Source organism: Hemitrygon akajei, chromosome 21 (assembly GCF_048418815.1).
Source record: "Hemitrygon akajei chromosome 21, sHemAka1.3, whole genome shotgun sequence".
NCBI lineage: Eukaryota > Metazoa > Chordata > Chondrichthyes > Myliobatiformes > Dasyatidae > Hemitrygon > Hemitrygon akajei.
In genome coordinates this window covers 54,725,077-54,745,041 of record NC_133144.1, presented here as the reverse complement: position 1 = coordinate 54,745,041, position 19,965 = coordinate 54,725,077, and the positions used below count along the sequence as shown (strand labels likewise).

General features: G+C 41.7%; 1 protein-coding gene across 15 annotated transcripts in view; it reads left to right on the top strand.

Annotated features, from left to right (window-relative positions):
* Nucleotides 1-19,965, top strand: part of kcnma1a (potassium large conductance calcium-activated channel, subfamily M, alpha member 1a) — a 913,789-nt gene that overhangs the window by 491,448 nt on the left and 402,376 nt on the right. For all 15 annotated transcript variants that reach the window (XM_073025436.1, XM_073025438.1, XM_073025437.1 and 12 more), the window contains one exon: nucleotides 18,922-19,015. In XM_073025436.1, the coding sequence (XP_072881537.1) occupies nucleotides 18,922-19,015 (94 nt within the window). The remainder of the gene's footprint in view (nucleotides 1-18,921; nucleotides 19,016-19,965) is intronic.

Below are 19,965 nucleotides of genomic sequence, written 5' to 3'. Positions count from 1 at the left end.
GTAACACACACAGAAGCTTGACTGCAACCCATAAGGGTCAAAATATACACGAATCCATAACATCCTCCTTCCCATTTATTTTAAATGTTTCTCCCCATTCCCATACACAGACCAACTGCTGAACTACAACATTCAATGGAGTAATCAAATTCAGTCAACAACAAGGAACATTTTTTTTCTAAACTGGGGAAGTGGGTAGACTGCCTCTATTCTCAGCCATAACTTGGGGCTTATTCTGTCTGGTGTGCTGAGAGTAAATCACTAAATTAGAGAATAAGTCTGTCAGGAGGTCACGTGTTCCTGTGAGGGTACTGACAACCTGGGGGTGATGCCAAAGTCATTTTATCTTTGGTGTATTTATAGATCTTGGCTTGGCTACTGCATTGTCAGTCGGGGGCACCTCAGAAAGCACAAGTGATGGGGGAGAACTGGCTGTGTCATTTGATCTTAACGGAGGTTCTGCCGTCATTATCTCAAAATCCTGTCCCATTTCTACAACTGGATCTGGAATGCTCAGTTTGTGTTGGTTTTCAGTAGCCTCAGAAGTGTGCATTAGCTGCACTTCTCCAGATATTGTATTTACTAGTTTCCACTGTGTACAACACAGGACCAGTTTGTGCCACCACAGTCACAGGTGTCCACTTCATTCCAGAGATATAATTCTGGGCAAGTACTCTCTCTTGCTGTGAAACCTCTGCATTTTGCTTTGGCACATCTCTCTGCTTAGGTTTTCTGTTCATTTAGTGCAGTGTGTTTTGCGTTCAGGGGGTATAAACATGTCAAACCAGGGGCAAAACCGACTTTTCATCAGTGCAGTGGCTGGAGCCATTTTGGTTGTGGCGTGAGGTATGTGGCAACAAGGAAGCGCTAAGACACTGGTTGAGAGATCGACTTCCCACTGAAGTCTTGAGGGCTTATTTCTTTGTTTATATGAATCATTCAGGAAAGTTATAAGTGGTTGGATGATGTGGTGCAGACTAATTGTGCTGAATACTGTTTGTTTCCATAAATGCCTTGAACTCTTCAGGCAGGAGTTGTGGTCCATTGTCACTTACGAGCTGTTGAGGAGGTCCAAAATGGCTAAAGATGGAATGTAGGTCCTCAATGCATTTTTCAGATGTAGTGCTCTTCATAATGGCAACCTCAGGCTATTTGCTGTACACATCCACCATGGCCAAGAACATGAAGCCTTCTATAAGTCCTGTAATATGATAGATAGATAGATAGATAGATACTTTATTCATCCCCATGGGGAAATTCAACTTTTTTTCCAATGTCCCATACACTTGTTGTAGCAAAACTAATTACATACAATACTTAACTCAGTAAAAAATATGATATGCATCTAAATCACTATCTCAAAAAGCATTAATAATAGCTTTTAAAAAGTTCTTAAGTCCTGGCGGTAGAATTGTAAAGCCTAATGGCATTGGGGAGTATTGACCTCTTCATCCTGTCTGAGGAGCATTGCATCGATAGTAACCTGTCGCTGAAACTGCTTCTCTGTCTCTGGATGGTGCTATGTAGAGGATGTTCAGAGTTATCCATAATTGACCGTAGCCTACTCAGCGCCCTTCGCTCAGCTACCGATGTTAAACTCTCCAGTACTTTGCCCACGACAGAGCCCGCCTTCCTTACCAGCTTATTAAGACGTGAGGCGTCCCTCTTCTTAATGCTTCCTCCCCAACACGCCACCACAAAGAAGAGGGCGCTCTCCACAACTGACCTGTAGAACATCTTCAGCATCTCACTACAGACATTGAATGACGCCAACCTTCTTAGGAAGTACAGTCGACTCTGTGCCTTCCTGCACAAGGCATCTGTGTTGGCAGTCCAGTCTAGCTTCTCGTCTAACTGTACTCCCAGATACTTGTAGGTCTTAACCTGCTCCACACATTCTCCATTAATGATCACTGGCTCCATATGAGGCCTAGATCTCCTAAAGTCCACCACCATCTCCTTGGTCTTGGTGATATTGAGACGCAGGTAGTTTGAGTTGCACCATATCACAAAGTCCTGTATCAGTTTCCTATACTCCTCCTCCTGTCCATTCCTGACACACCCCACTATGGCCGTGTCATCTGCGAACTTCTGCACATGGCAGGACTCCGAGTTATATTGGAAGTCTGATGTGTACAGGGTGAACAGGACCGGAGAGAGTACGGTTCCCTGCGGCGCCCTCCACCATAACCATATGTGAATCCTCCACCATAATTCTTCAGGTCATTCCCACGGACGCAAAGGCGCAAGTTGAGGAACGTTTTTCACTCATGGACACTGTGGGCATGCTTTGGCCTTCACTTCAATAATTACATACAGTCCTGGTAACCAGAAGTAGCTTTGTGTGATTTATTTCATGTGCACTATGCCACAGTGCCCTGCATCAAGCACTTGCTTTCTTAATGGTGGAAGAATGGCAACACAGTAGCCCCATAGTAAACATCCTGCTTGGACTGTGAGCTCCTTCCATCGAGCCTGGTAAGGTGTCAATTCTATGGTTGGCTCTTCATTCCATTCATGAGTTACCATGTCTACCGTTTTAGATGGAACAGGGTCAGTACCGTGTTTAATTCCAGGTAGAACTGTAAGTACTTCCTTGAAGTAAAGGATCTCTGTTGGGAATAGCTCTGGAGCTGTAACAGCTAAGGGAAGTCTGGATAGTCCATTAGCATTCAAATGGTGTTTGGATCTCCTGTGCTTTATATTGTACTGATGTGCAGATAGTAACAGAGCCCAATGTTGCATTTGACTAGCAGCCAGGGAGGTAATGCCCACATGTGGACCAAAAATTGACGCCAAGGGGCCATGATCTGTCAGTAACGTGAATTGTCGACCAACAGGGATTTGATGGAATTTCTTAACTCCAAAGATAATTGCGAGAGCTTCCCTCTCAGTCTGGGCATAGTGGCTTTCTGCTTTGCTTAATGTCCTTGACGCAAAAGTGATTGGCTGCAGTTCATCTGGCGGTATGATGTGTGAGGTAACTGGCCCCACACCCTAGGGTGATGTGTTGCAGGCCAACTATACGGGCAATGACAGGTTGAAGTGTGTGAGTGCTTTAAACTGTGACAAAGCTGTTTTGGCCTTTTTAAGAGCCTCTTCACTGAGATGTGTTTACAGACAGTGTGTTGATTTAATTAAAGTCTCATGAAATAGTTGCAGCATGCCAACCAGGTTAGGAACTAACTTCATGTAGTATGTATAGTAGTCATAGAAACATAGAAAACCTACAGCACAATATAGGCCCTTTGGCCCACAAAGTTGTGCTGAACATGCCCTTACCTTATAAATTACCAGGCAACACCCTTGTAAATCTCCACTGCCCCCTTTCAATGGTTTCCACATCCTTCTTGTAGTGAGGCAACCAGAATTGAGCACAATACTCCAGGTGGGGTCTGACCTACATCCTAGATAGCTGCAACATTACCTCTCAGCTCCTAAACTCAGTCCCACGATTGATGAAGGCCAATGCACCGTATACTTAACCACAGAGTCAACCTGCGCAGCTGCTTTGAGTGTTCTATGGACTCAGACCCCAAGATCCCTCTGATGCTCCACACTGCCACAAGCGTATTACCATTAATACTATATTCTGCCATCATATTTGATCTACCAAAATGAAACACCTCACACTTACCTGGGTTGAACTCCATCTGCCACATCTCAGCCCAGTTTTGCATCCTATCAATGTCCTGTTGTAACCTTTGATAGGCCTCCACACTATCTACAACACTCCCAACATTTGTGTCATTAGCAAATTTACTAACCCATCCCTCCACTTCTTCATCCTGGTCATTTATAAAAATCACAAAGAGGAGGGGTTCCAGAACAGATCCCTGAGGCACACCACTGGTCACTGGCCTCCATGCAGAATATGACCCATCTACAACCACACTTTGCCTTCTGTGGGCAAGCCAGTTCTGGATCAACAAAGCAATATCCCCTTGGATCCCATGCCTCCTTACTTTCTCAATAAGTCTTGCATGGGGTACCTTATCAAATGTCTTGCTGAAATCCGTATACACTACATCTACTGCTCAGCCTTAATCAATGTGTTTAGTCACATCCTCAAAAAATTCAATCAGGCTCATAAGGCATAGCCTGCTTTTCACAAAGCCATCTTGACTATTCCTAATCACATTATGCCTCTCAGAATCTTCTCCATCAACTTACTAACCACTGAAGTAAGACTCACTGGTCTATAATTTCCTGGGCTATCTTTACTCCCTTTCTTGAATAATGGAACAACATCTACAACCGTCCAATCCTCTGGAACCCTTGATAATGCAAAGATCATCGCCAGAGGCTCAGCAATCTCCTCCCTCGCCTCCCACAGCAGCTTGGGGTACATCTCATCCGGTCCTGGTGACTTAACCAACTTGATGCTTTCCAAAAGCTCCAGCACATCCCTTTCTTAATATCTACATGCTCATGCATTTCAGTCCACTGTAAGTCATCCCTGCAGTCACCAAGATCCTTTTCCATAGTGAATAGTGGAGCAAAGTACTATCTCTGCTATCTCCTCTGGCTCCATACACACTTTTCCACTGTCACACCTGATTGGTCCTATTCTCTCATGCCTGAACCTCTTGCTCTTCACATACTTATAGAATGCCTTGGGGTTTCCTTAATTCTGTCTGCCAAGGCCTTCTCATGGCCCCTTCTAGCTCTCATAATTTCTTTCTTAAGTTCCTTCTTGCTAGTCTTATCATCTTCTAGATCTCTATCTTTACCTAGTTTTTTTAAACCTTTTGTAAGCTCTTCTTCTCTTCTTGACGAGATTTACAACAGCCTTTGTACACCATGGTTCCTGTACCCTACCATCCTTTCCCTGTCTCATTGGAACATACCTATACAGAACTCCCCACAAATATTCTCTGAACATTTGCCACATTTCTTCTGTACATTTCCCTGAGAACATTTGTTCCCAATTTATGCTTCCAAGTTCCTGCCTTCAGCCTCATATTTCCCCTTATTCCAATTAAATGCTTTCCTAGGCACATGAGTGAATCTGCAGATGCTGGAAATAAATTTTAAAAAGCGCAAAATGCTGGCAGAACTCAGCAAGCCAGACAGCATCTATGGGAGGAGGTAGTGACGACGTTTCGAGCCGAAACCCTTCAGATGTAGTGACGATGTTTCGGCTCGAAACGTCGTCACTACCTCCTCCCATAGATGCTGTCTGGCCTGCTGAGTTCTGCCAGCATTTTGTGCTTTTTTTAAACGCTTTCCTAACTTGTCTGTTCCTATCCCTCTCCAATGTTATGCTAAAGGAGATAGAATTGTGATCACTATCTCCAAAATGATCTCCCATTGAGAGATCTGACACCTGACCAGGTTCATTTCCCAATACCAAATCAAGTTCGGCCTCTCCTCTTGTAGGCTTATTCACATATTGTGTCAAGAAACCTTCTTGAGCACACCTAACAAACTCCACCCCATCTAAACCCCTCACTCTAGGGACATGCCAATCGATATTTGGGAAATTAAAATCCCCCACTACGACAACTCTGTTATTATTACACCTTTCCAGAATCTGTCTCCCTATCTGCTCCTCAGTGTCCATGTTACTGTTGGGTGGTCTATAAAAACACCCAGTAGAGTTGTTGACCCCCTCCTGTTCCTGACTTCCACCCACAGAGACTCTGTAGACAATCCCTCCATGTCTTCCTCCTTTTCTGCAGCCGTGACACTATCTCTGATCAACAGTGCCACGCCACCATCTCTTTTGCCTCCCTCCCTATCCTTTATGAAACATCGAAAGCCTGGCACTCAAAGTAACCATTCCTGTCCCTGAGCCATCCAGGTCTCTGTAATGGCCACAGCATCATAGTTCCAAGTACTGATCCATGCTCTAAGCTCAGCTGCCTTGTTCATAATATTCTTTGCATTAAAATAGACACCTCTCAAACCATCAATCTGAGCGCGTCCCTTCTCTATCACCTGCCTATCCTCCCTCTCGTACTATCTCCAAGCTTTCCCTATTTGTGAACCAACCACCTCTTTCTCAGTCTCTTCAGTTTGTTTCCCACCCTCCAGCAATTCTAGTTTAAATTCTGCCCAGTAGCCTTAGCAAACCTCCCCACCAGGATATTGGTTCCCCTGGGATTCAAGTACAACCCATCCTTTTTGTACAGGTCATTCCTGCCCCAAAAGACATCCCAATGATCCAGAAGTCTGAATCCCTGACCCCTGCTCCAATCCCTCAGCCACGCATTTATCCTCCACCTCACTCTATTCCTATACTCACCGTCACATGACACAGGCAGTAATCCCGAGATGACTACCTTTGTAGTCCTGCTTCATAACTTCCTTCCTAACTCCCTACCTCATCCTGCCTATGTCATTGGTACCAATATATACCATGACCTCTGGCTGTTCTCCTTCCCACTTCAGGATATCGTGGACGTGATCAGGAACATCCCTGGCACTTGGGAGGCAAACTATCATCCGTGCTTCTTTCTTGCGTCCACAGAGTTGCCTGTCTGACCCCCTAACTATAGAGCCCCCTATCACTGCTGCCATCCTCTTCCTTTCCCTACTCTTCTGAGTCACAGAAGGGTAGATCTTAATTCACTTATATTCTGTGGTGATGGAGCCTGCATGATTGCCTTAACCTTTGATTGTACCTTAGGAAGCCATAAGTTTATGGCCTAAAATGGCCATAAATATTCAACCGAAGGTTGAAAAAACACACACTTGTCCTTCCAACCGCTTAGCCTATACTCCTTGAGACTTTGTAGTGTAGCCTCCAAGTTTTGTAGGTGCTCATATTCACTTTTCCCAGTCATGAGTAAGTTATCCAAATAGCATTGCAGCCTTGTCAACCCATTCAGAGTCTGGTCAGTCGCTCGCTGAAAAAGTGTGGGAGCTGAGCTGATGCCAAGCAAAAGTCTTCGGTACCTGAACATCCCTTTGTGAGTCATTATCGTCAATAGTTCCTGTGACTCTGGCTCCACAAGCATCTGCAAGTACCCTTGACACGTCAATCTTGCCAGATGTATGTCCTCTGGCCAATCCTGCAAAAAGCTTATCAATGACAGGAATGAAGTATTGTTCAACCGTAAGAATCAGGTTAATGGTTACCTTGAAGTCTCCACAAATCTTTGAAGACCATTCCTACTTTAGGACAGGGACCACTGGAGTTGCCCATTTACTTACACACACTAGTTCCAATACCCTACTCAGGACCAGTCTTTCCAATTCAACCTCTACTTTTGATTTGAGGGCATATGGAACAAGTGTTGCTTTCAGGCATTTGGGTGTGTGTCGAGTTTAATAGCCATCTTAACAGTGATTCCTTTCATACAGCCCATTGAATACTTTGCGTGTTTCTTCAGTTCCTCTTGTAGACCGTTGCTCCCGCCAATCAAGTGCACTTTGCTCCAGTTGAGGTTAAGCTGCTCCAAATTCAAGTGGCCCAGAAGTGCTGGATAACTTCTTTTAACAACGTACAGTGAGAAATTTCTTTCTCTGTTTGTTAATGTCCACTGTAATACGCAACACTCCCCACAATGGAACAATCTCACCAGCGTAAGTCTTTTAAAGTCAACCTTGCCCCTTCTGGCAACACACACAAAATGCTGGAGGAACTCAGCAGGCCAGACAGCATCTATGGAGAAGAGTGAAGAGTCAATGTTTTGAGTGGAAACCCTTCATTAGGACATACCCTTATGGAGTGTGATTTCTCCTTGTAAATTTCTGATACCAGTAACACTTTTGTCCACCTGTATCCTGAATGTGGCCCCAACCAACCATGGGGATCACCCAACAGCTGTCTTTGTGTCCTGAAACAGATAAAGCATACACAGCTTCTTCAACCATAGAGTGAGTGTCATTCTGTCCATCCTCAGTATGCTTCACCTTAGTCACATGTTTCCTTTTGTTTTTGCAAAAGTCATATTTCTTTATTACTGGGCTTTTGATTGATATTGTCTTTTTGCTTTTATAGTGCGTTCAATATGTACCTTTTTGCCAAAGTTTCAGCAATCTAAATCCGTATAACAGCGTTCTTTTGCTGAATGCCTGGTTTTGCCACAATGATAACACTGATTGTCAATTGGTGTCTTATTCTCAAAGTCAGCAGAAACTTTATGAACTTTGAAAAGTGCACTTATTAGCTGTGCTTCTTTAGCTGCTATCTCCATAGATGTACTAATCTCAGTTAGCTGCTGTAATGTCAGTCTGTCTTCTGTAAGTAAACGTTTCTGAATTGCCTCATTATGCAGACCACATACCATGTAACGTGTCATTCAGCAACTGCCCAAAGTCACAATTTTCAGACATTTGCTTCAGCACCACCACAAACTGAAAAATATTCACCTTCCTCTTGATTCCCTTTGGGAAATGTAAACCTCTCAGCAATAACCAAAAGTTTAGGTGAACAGTGGTCTTTTAAGACTTCAACTATGTCCTCATAAGGCTTAGTAGGTTGCACTAGACTGTATAATAAATTAAGGTCTTTTGTACCCATCACAGTCTGAAAAGTTGGAACACGAATATTGTCTGAAATTTGATTTGCCAGTGAAAGATATTCAAATCTTTCAATATATGAGCTCCATTGTTCTGCCATTTTGTCATAAGCCCCATGCTTCCAAACATTGACGCCATTTTCAAACACAATCACGTTTCAGAACAGTTGAAGTTAACTAGTTGTATCTCTCTCTCTCTCTCTCTCTCACTTTTTTAACTGTCTCATTCTCATTCTTTCCCTTTGGATTTTTTCACTTCCAACACTTCCTGCAGCCATTTTCTTTTCACACAGCCACATTGTACAGCGGTACACCGCCAGCGTTACACACGGACTTTTCTTGCTGAAGAGAACAAAACAATAAGCAGTGTGTGAGAACTTGTCATTTCGTCACCTGTTCTAATATTTGTGGTACTGGGAAGCCTGCTGGCCGTGAATAACACACACGAGAGGTGAGGAGCCAACATGTTGCTTGTTACTTTACTTATAAATCATCTACTCAGAATGCCTTCTCACATTACGTTCAGTATGTGACACACAGGGAAGCTTGACAGCGTGGGTCAAAATACACATGAATACATAACATGGATATTTTTCTCTTGAACAGCCGATGAAGAGATCTGACTGAGGTTTATAAGGTTATGAGCGGCATGGACAGAGCAGACAGGGCTGAAATGTCTAATACATTTACAGTGAGAGGGATATGTTCAAAGGAGATGTGCAAGTGAAGTCTTTTTTTGCACGGTGTGGTGGGTGCCAGGAATCCAATGCCTGGGATGATGATTGGAGGCAAACGTGATAGGAGTGTTCAAGAGTCTCTTGGATAGGCACATGAATCTGCAAGAAATGGAAGAATATGGACATTGTGTAGGCAGAAGGGATTTGTTTAGTGGACATTTGATTGTTAATTTCATTAGCTCAGCACAATATAATGGGTTGAGAGGTCTCATTCCTGTGCTGTACTGATATATGTTCTATATTCTATACCTATGTATGTCAACTCTTGAACTCCTTTGCCATTACCCCAACTGCAGAGGATACAAACTGAGCAATTGAAGCTCTCTGCCACTGCCTTTGATTCTTTTTTCCATTATTCCTTTCACGAACTTCTCTTCCTCAAATTTAGCAAGGGCTTCCAAAATGCTGAAATAACTTTGATCACCTGCAGAAGCGTGAAGGATTGGAAAGACCATGCACCCTTCAGCCTACCCTGAGATGCACCTTCTCTTTCTGGCCGTTCATCTGCTTCTTTCACAAATACTGATCTGGAAGTGGAGCTCTGAATAATTATGTGACGAGATCCCCCTCAGAATTTGAGTGCAGTCAGTCTGCCATCATTCTGGGGAACTTTGTACCAGATCAAGAATTGGTGTCATATTATAAGCACTTTTAAAATGTTTTCCACTCTCTGCATCATTCAGCCAGGTACTGCTGTTGAGGCATTTCTTAACCAGAGATGTTGAGGCTTGCTTCATGTTTTCTTGCTTATGAACTACTTTTATCTCCCCTGTGCTGCTGACTGAAGAATGACCAATATTTAAAGCTTTTCATCTCATCAAAATATCTCATTTATCGATGGTTTCAAAATATTTTTTTAATTAGATAGATTGTGTGTATTCACCAAACAAACCTTGGAATATTCCGTATTGACTGCCTGGGAAAAAAAGTGTCCATTCTGTCTATGCTTCACTCTCCCATCATATTGTACACCTCTATCAAATGAAGAAAACTTTTAGAAATAATCTCAAGCTGACTTGGGACTGGTCAAAATTACTTTCCCATGGAATGGGGCCAACTGCTTTCATCTTGGCCTGGTACAGTGTGTTACCTGTCTACTTGTAAATCAAGGGTGCTGCTTGTTCTGTGCTGGAGTTATCACCATTCATTCATCTACAACCAAGGCAGGATGCAGTGACAGATGGGCAGTGTGTTTGAATTTACTGCTTTGTCCTTTGTTGGATTACTCAGATCACTGGAGCCTGCAGAGGTTTTGATTATGATTATCTGCATTATTTCATTCCCGAAAATCCTTGAGCAGACTTTAACTTCCGGAATAATCTCAGTGTATTTCAATTTTATACTTGAATGTGCAGGTAATCGTTTAGATATTTGGTAAAAATGTTGATAATGGTTTGACTGAAATCTGGATTATTGAAGGGTAAGTATTCCATTTTAAAGTATAGCTTCTGGCTCCTTTCGTCAAGAGCACTCTGTGGTGTCATGGATGCCTATTTCTTTCTTTCATGAAATGTACTCCATGAGACTTTGACAAGTCTGCTGTAGTTTCCTCCCTCTTTCTGTGCAGCCCTGCCCTCCTGCAGGGCTCTAGTTAACACTGGGACATTATGCTCAGATTCTCTGGCACACATGTGCTCCCAACATCTCTTGAACCAAGACCATGACCAGACATTTCACTTTGACACACTCTCTGTTTTATTCAGGCTGGGCTACTGTTTTATCTGCAGAGTGGCTGCTATTTTTCAGTGCTCAGGTTGCTCTGCTAATCAGATAGATGGGTCAGATGGGTCATTGAATGGTTGTGCGTAGAATCTGATATGCGGAGGATTGTACAAATTCTGTCTGGCATCTGTTCAGGATTACATACACTGTTAGAATTGTTAAATTCTTTAATAACTTTCCATTGCATTCTGGCACTCATCTTAGCAACTTCTTGACACAGTTTTTCCATTTGTCTTATGAGTTGAAACTCCCCATTTGGTTCCTGACACTTTGGAGTCAGTGTTCGCAGCTTGCATTATCATATATAGCAGAAAGCATAGGTGTGTGTTCTGACCTTTCTCACTTGTTGGAAGTTGCCAACAACTGCATTTATCTCATAGGGAGGGTATGAGTCTGAGGCATGTCAGCTGCCAGATCTTCCATTTTCATTAGGTCAGACAGCTTTGTTGAAAGCCAAGGCTGCAAACCAGACAGTCATCCAGCTGGCCGACATAGAACTTTGAGGTGGATCTGTGACCCAAACCAATTGATCCTTGCCCTCCTTCTCTGCATTCAGTCTTTGAGCTTTTGCAATGACTTTACCATAGTGGCCAGGCAGAGTGTCAGATACTGCATTAGGCACTGGGAGCATGGTGTTAGATATTGGCATTGCCAGTAGGAGCATGTATTACACATTGGCAACTTAGGTATTGGGCATCTGGAGCAGGGTTTGGATATTGGAATCATAATATTGGACATTGGGGATACAGGCATTAATTGTTGGGAGCATTATATCAGATGTTGGCAGCATGGTATTGGACATTGAGGACAAAGGTATTAGATATTAGGAGCATGGTTTTGGATATTGGGGGCTTGGGTATTATATGTTGGGAGCACAGTATTGGATGTTGACATACAGATGTTAGACTCTGGGAGCATGGTATTAGATGTTGAGATACATGCATTATACTTTGGGAGCACGGTATTGGAGATTGGGATGCAGGAAATAGACTTTGGGAATATGGTGTTGGACATTGGGATACAGGTAATAGACTTTGAGAGCATGGTGTTGGACATTGGGATTCAGGTAATAGACTTTGGGAATACAGTGCAGGGCATGGAAGATATGACATTAGATACCTAAAGCACAATGTTGAAAGGTGGGAGCACATTTTTGGACATTGAGACCATTGTTTAATACTGAGAGGACCATGATATTAAACATTGGATGAATGGTACTAGCCACTGGGAGTTTGCTGTTAAAAACTGAGATTGACTGACATCAGCTGGGGACTCATTCCTGTAATCCCACTTCTATAATGGAAAGTAAAGAATGTCCTGTGCACTTTTGACCTAAACACAATGTTGGAGTGGACCTTGGATGTATTCATCAGGAGATTGTGATGGTTGCTCGTGGCATAATTCTCCTGGCAAGGCGTTTTGCTTGGGAGAGGCTGCCACTTGAAATTGTCCTGAATCAAAATTGTTGGATGGATGTGTAAGCACAGTGAGCAACAGGAAGTATGTATCTCAATTTCTTGAGTGACACAAAAGTGCAGTTTCTGTCTCATGATGCTGAGGCCTGTAACTCACTGAACTTTAGAAGAATGAAGGGGAATCTCACTGAAACCTATTGAACATTGACAGGACCAGGTAAAGTGGACATGGAGAGGGTGTTTCCTATAGTGCAGGAGTTCAGGATCAGAGGACACAGTCTCAGAATAGGACTGCCCTTTGAAAGAGAAATGTGGAGAAATTTCTTTAGGCAGAGGATGGTGAATCTGTGGAATTCATTGCCACAGGCAGCTGTGGAGCCCAAATCATTGGGTATATTTAAAGCGGATGTTGATAATTTTTAATAAGTAATGGCATCTAAAGTTATGGGGAAAATTCAGAAGAATGGGGTTGACAGGGATAATAAACCGGCCATGATAGAATGGTGGAGCAGGCACGATGGGCCAAATGGCCTAATTCTGCTCCGATATCTTATGGTCTTAAATAGGCAGTGTGAGTTGCATGATATAATTTGTAGAAACTGGTCACTGATGTTTAGCTCCTTGAAGGGTAGCCCTTTCCGAGCCTCAGGGGTAGAGACATCCCCTCTGCTGATGAGTGAAACCTCTCTGATTCATACACTCTTTCTGCAGGACAGTCCTTTCCAGCCCATGTTACTTCACAGAGAAAACTAACCTATAAGTTAAAGGAAACACATGCTGGAACATTCTGAAGGAAAGCCTGATAGGAAGGAGGAGATTTTTGCCAAATTTTAGACCACCAGTAGGCTCTGCTTTTCTGTGTAGATTCAGTATTTTACATCTCTTTATCATCTCAACAGTCTGCTTCAGATCATTGCAAAGTATCCTAGGAATGCTTGCAGTAGAGTCACTAGGGAAGTACTGAGTGTTAAAGGATAGAACATAGAACAGTATAGGACAAGAACAGGAACAGACCCCTTGGCCTTTCTGGACTGTGCCAAACCATTAATCTGCCTAGTCCAATTGACTTGCACCTGAATAATATCCCTCCATACCCATCTCATCCATCTACCTATCCAAATTACTTTTCAATGTTGAAATCAACCCTCCATTTCTCTTAAATGCTGAAATCAAACCCACATCCAGCACTTCCACTGGCCGCTCGTTCCATGTTCTCACCATCCTTTGAGTGAAGAAATTCCCTATCATATTCCCCTTAAACATTTCACCTTTAACCCTTAACCCATGACCTCTGGGTGTCACCTCACCCAACCTCAGCAGAAAAAACCTGTTTGCATTTAAATCATTCAAATCTCCCCTCAATATTCTACACTCTAGGGAATAAAAATCTTAACCTATTCAACGCTTCCCAATAACTCAGGTCCTCAAATCTCAGCAACAACCTTGCAAGCTTTCTCTGTACTCTTTCAATCTTATTCACATCACTCCTGTAGGAAGGTGACCAAAACTGCACACAGTATTCCAAACTGAGTCTCACCAACATCTTATACAATTGCAACGCAATATCTCAACACACGTACTCTACCAAATACATTGATTTATGAACGCCAAAGTGCCAAAAGCATTCTTTACGACCCTTTGACACCACTTACAAGGAATTACGGATCTGTACAATGTGAGGTGGTGGGAGTCAGTTAATCTTTGCAAAATTGAAATCAATGAAGGTCTTTTGAGGTGAAGGCTATAAAGATTATTTGATGGCAGAGAGATGTAGATGGTGGAGCTATTGTCTCACAGTGCCAGAGACTTGAGTTCAATCCTAAGCTTGGGTCCCATCTGAGTGTGGAGTGTGCACTTATTCCGTGTGACCACATTCAAAGTTCAAAAGCATTTATGCCATATAGAACTTTGAATTAATCTTCTCACAGGCACCCACAAAAGAAAGAAACATAATAGATTCCACGAGAAACCACACACAACAAAAACTGACAAGCATCCAATGTATAAAGGAGGAAACGTGGGTTTTCTCCGAGTACTCCAGATCCCTCCCACTGCTCAAAGACATGCAGTTTGGTAGATTAATTGCCCCTTGTGTATAACTGAGTGATAAAATCTGGGGAAAGATGATGTAATGTGGGGAGGATGGGATTCGTGTAAGATTATAAACACAAGAGATTCTGCAGATGCTGGAAATCCTGAGCAACACACACAGACAAAATGCTGGAGGAACTCATCAGGTCAGGCAACACGTGGAGAGGAATAAACAGTTAATGGTTTAGGCTAAAACCTTTCATCAGAATTAGTGTAAGTGGGTCGATAATCATAAGCACAGACTTAATGGGCTGAAGGGCCTTTTCTGTGCTGAATCTGCCATGAAGCAAGTGGGATTAACAGACTGCTCAGTGTAATTGAAAGCTAGGACAGGCCTGAGAGCCAAATGGCCTCTCTAACTTTGCCCTTCATTTCTCCACAACTGCAAGTAAATGTTCACTAAATACTTTTTAGATTGTATCATAGGTTTTTAAAGCAAAAACTGTATTGTAAAAGAGATGGCCTAGATAGCCTGTAAAAAAATAATATTCACATCACCCTGAATATGCCTTTTGGGACTGGTTTTGGAAAACCTGCTTGTAGCTGTGGTTATATTTCATGGTTCATTTTCATGCTTCTATAATAAGGATGACATTTAATTTGGACTCTGTTTTAGATTTTGAGAGAAGATTGCTCTCAGTCCAAACTTTAGCTCTTAGAATTCTTAATTGTCTTCTTGATGAGTGCAGACTGTTTGGCTTCAGTGAAAAGCCTACACCAAAGTGCAAAGTGATCAGTAACTGCTCGAGCAGTATTCCTCAGAGATGTGTTGCTCTAATCAATGTGATGGCTTTGCTGTATTTTCAACCCCTCCATAAAGTAGATTTAAAATAACAAAAATAAAATCAATAGTGGCATTATCTTTTTGGTTTTATCAATTCTTTAAGTGAAGTGATAAAAACGTAGCACATAATTTTAGGATTGTGTCATAGGTTCTTAAAGCAAGAAATATTAACATGATGGTGATGGATGTAAAGGTCCAATAGCATTCTTTCAAAGTACAGAATGCACAGCCTCAGAGTACAAGGACAGTCCCTTTAGAAAAGAGGGTGAATTTCTTTAGCCAGAGAATGGTGAATCTGTGGTATTCACTGCCACAGATGGCTATGGCCAAGTAATTGAGTGTATTTAAAGTGGAAGTTGATAGGTTCTTGATCAGTGTGGGTGTTAAAAGAAGGCAGGAGAATGGGGTTGAGAGGGAAAATAAATTAGCTATGATTGAATGGTTGAATGGCTGAATTTGAGTGTTATGTCCTGAAACAAAAGACACACTAAACCATCCTTAATATTTTTATCGTTCCCATGCAGAATGTTAATTCCTGATGAAATTGTGATATCAAACTACCAGTTTAGATATTTTCACTGTGGCTTCAGTTTCCATTTAACTGATAAAATTCACAGTACATGTAATCACCAAAAACTTGAGGTATTTTGAATGTGTTTTTCTTTTCCACAGCTCCTGGCTTGCCAGTAAGCCTATTGAATCCTATAAGTGAACAGACTGACATTTTGAGATGAAGAACACGTCTGATTTAATCTATTTCCAATGCTGTTTAATTCAAAAGAAAGTTTGTTTGTTCAAAATGTCACTCTGAGGGATTCAAGTAGATTTGACAAAATGGAAGAAGCTTGATTATTTTGACCATCTTATTGAAATGCTTGTGGTGCAGTCTGTAGGTCGACAAGAGAGCATGTTCTTTACAGATTACAATCAGCAGCTTCTGAGGTTCTTTTCCCCAGCTGCGTTATTCCCACTGCAGCTCGTCACGCTTTTGCACCGATTTTGTCAGTATGTAATCTCAAATGTAATTAAACACGCATCAAAAATGTCAGTCATTTTTAATGAATTTAAGTATTTCCCTTTAGCACTTTAAATTCACATAATGCAACCCATGGGACATTGTGGCCTGGTGTGTTTTCTGGAATAAAATCTATTATTTGTGTGGCGGCTCATTTTTCTGGTCACTGCAACCTTCTGTACATTTTCAGACTGGATTTTATATTGCAAGTGTGTTTATGGATGTTGTCGGAGACTCAGTTACATTGAAATGTAGAACAAATATTGAACTGGATTCAGAACCTAATCCCGGCTGTCTCTGAAAGACTTTGCCCAATTCCCCTTACCTCCCCACATTTTAACCTCTGACTGGTAGTTTTAAAATATCAGTAATTAATTAAGTAGTGACTGAACAAGACATATCTCTTCTATATAACAGCTGTTAGTTGACATCATTTTCTTCTTGACTGTAACAGCCTTTCTCTTGATAAAGGCTTCCCTGTGACCATCATTGCTCAGTGACATCTCCCTTCCCCCAGCTTTAGCCTTCCCTTCCGTGGACTGGAGAAAATTCATGGTTCGGCCGTTATTCAGCAGATTTATTGTGGGTCTGTTGCGCTGTCTATAAATTCACATGCTGCTATATTTAGAAACTATATATTGGCATTTGCTGGTGTGACCGTCGAGGCAGACTGTTACTTGTTATGAATGCAAAGCGACCTTCAACAGCTTTGTTCTCTTAACACTGGAAGCACATTGTAGAATCCCACGAACAAGCAACTTGAGACTCTGAATATTAATTATGTTTTATGTTAAAAGAGAAATGTGAGAGAATTTAAAATGAAATATATGCACTGATAACGCTGTGTGAATTGCTAGATCCACTTGTAAAACATCTTAAAGCAAGATCTGCTCTTGAAGGTGGGGTGTAACTGAAATCAACCATGATCGAATGACGGAACAGACTCGATGGGCCGAATAGTCTGACTCTGCTCCTATGTCTTACAGTCTTCATGGGCCCTGAAGTACTAAGAGCTGCTCAGTGTCAGCTTAAAACTGACTAATGAGCCATTTGCCCAAACCAAGTCCTGAGCAACTCTGAAATCTCCTCACTTATAGCATTAGACTCACAGGCCATCAAGTGGAGGCCTGTGGCCAAGTTGAGCACCTTTGCAGTTGGTTAGCTTATTGTATTTATTTATTTTTTATTTATTTAGAGATACAGCATGGAACAGGCCTTTCCGGCCCAACACCCGCCAACCAAGCTATTTAACCCTAGTCTAATCACAGGACAATTTACAATGACCAAACAACCTACTAACCTGTACATTTTTGGACTGTGGGAGGAAACTGGGGCACCCGGAGGAAACCGCCTGGTCATGGGGAGAACTGCAAGCTCCTTACAGACAGCGTTGGAATTGAACTCTGATCTCTGATGCCTCGAGTGGTAGTGAAGTTGAATCTACGTTTGAATCAGAAACTTTACCTTCAGCAATATTAGCTGATGTTACCTTTAGCACTGCCTGTTCGATTCCCATCATCAAATGGTGTCTAACTGTCCCTTACATCCAATGGAAGTTCCTGCATTGGGTGTGAAATTGGCGTGCTCCAGTAAATGAGGGAGAAAGATAAATTCCTAATTTTGAATTATAAGTGGGAATTATTGGAGATCTACAGCATTGGGGAAGGAAAAATAACAAATGGTATGGTGGCTTTAAATAAAGCTTAAATCAGAGCTGTGCAATGCTGGACCTTTCCAGCTTCTTTTATTAAATGCTTCCAACCTTGAATTTTAATTTCTTTACTTGCATTTTATATCCATCATGCATAATTTGTGTCCAACTCCGGAAGACAAATGGAACACTGAAAATGTGCTACATTTTCAGGATTTGATCACTAATTTTTTTTAATATATAATCGAATTCTTTGCAGTTTAAACATCACATCAACTTGGAAATGACTTTACTCATTTGCATGGAAAGCAATTGGTTGAATACTTTTAAAAGTTGCATTACTTTTAAGAACCCTCTCTATAAGTTACTAGTCTACAGCTCACGGATAGATGAGTAAATGTAAATATTTCTGAAAAGTAAAGTTTAAGAGTGTTGCAATTCTAATTTTCTTTTTTTGATTTGCATGTGTTACAAATACACACATCAATAACTGGTGCCTGATACTGTTACACAAGAAGAGATCCTCTATCTTAGCACTCGCTCTGGCTGCCTCTCATGTGGAGAAAAGCAACGCTGCATGAATTTAATAACCCTTAAAGCACTGCTAAAACTCCTTGCACGTCTACCAAGATTTAATATATTTAAGCGTGTGTTACAGTGAACAGATTCTCCATGCTTAACAGATCATGATAATTCTTAAAATGACTTCTAAGTATTCAGTTCTTTAAGGGTTAACCAAGGACCAACAAAGTTCTGAATGATATCTGCTTTGTACTCTTTTGTTTTTGCATGGACTTTTTTTTACAGCAAATCCCACGTATTCCTGATGCATTATCGGTATTCCCTAATATCGGGTGCTCTCTCCTCGTGTGTGCCTAATATGAAAAGAACAGTTTACTTGGAAAATTGCAAAGATAATGACTCTTGCTGTTCAGGGGTGTAATGAGGACTGGAAATGTTTCATTGTGGCCTGTGTTTTCTGTGTGTTGCATCGTTCTGATTCAAACTAAGCTTTCCTTTCCTGTGTTTTACTAGCCCAATAGAATCCTGCCAGAATTTCTACGATGATTTCACATTACAGATTGACATGGCATTCAACGTGTTCTTCCTCCTGTACTTTGGACTGCGGGTGAGAATTAAGTTGCATTTAAATATTAAATTGTAACTTAAATTGTATTTAGAAGGTGACAGTCTTTATTTTAGTAAGCAAACTTATTTCTGATTTATTATCAAAGGAATTCACCTTGATGAAATCTGACATGATAGTCTATGTAGCTAAATATTTATGAATGTATACATACACTCAGTGGCCACTTTATAGGTACAAGAGTGGAACCTGGTGTGGTCTTCTGCTGCTGAAGTCCATCCACTTCAAGATTCAACATGTTGTGCCTTCAGAAATGCTCTGCTGCGCACCATTATTGTAATGCATGGTTATTTGAGTTACTGTCATCTTCCCATCATCTTGAACCAGTCTGCCCATTCTCCTCTGACCTCTCTCATTAATAGTCTATTTCCCCCCACAGAACTGCTGTTCACTGGATTTTTTTTTTTTGTTTTTCGTACCAGGCTCTGTAAACTCCAGAGACCGTTGTGTGTGAAAATCCCCGGAGATCAGTAGTTTCGAAGATACTCAAACCTCCCTGTCTAGCACCAACAAACGTTCCATGGTCAAAGTCACTTAGATCACATTTCTTTCCCATTTTGATGTTTGGTCTGAACAACAACTGAACCAACCGCTTGACCATGTTTGCACGCTTTTATGCATTGAGTTGCTGCCACATGAATGGCTGATTAGATACAGTATTTGCGTTAATGAGTAGTTTTACAGGTGTACCTAATAAAGTGGCCACTGAGTATTTTATGCATTAAAATTCTGGGTGCTTTCTAGCTGTTTCCTGTTGCCATGATTCAGCAAGATTTTTGTGACAAGACTTCCCGCCTGATTCATAATGGGAACAAAAGTGTCTAGTTGTTAAAACGTTGTTCCTGTAAAAAAACGATATTTCGGCATCTGGACACTGGGGGTGCTGAGATTCAAATCACCCAGATTTAATTTCTACCATCCCTCCCCCACCC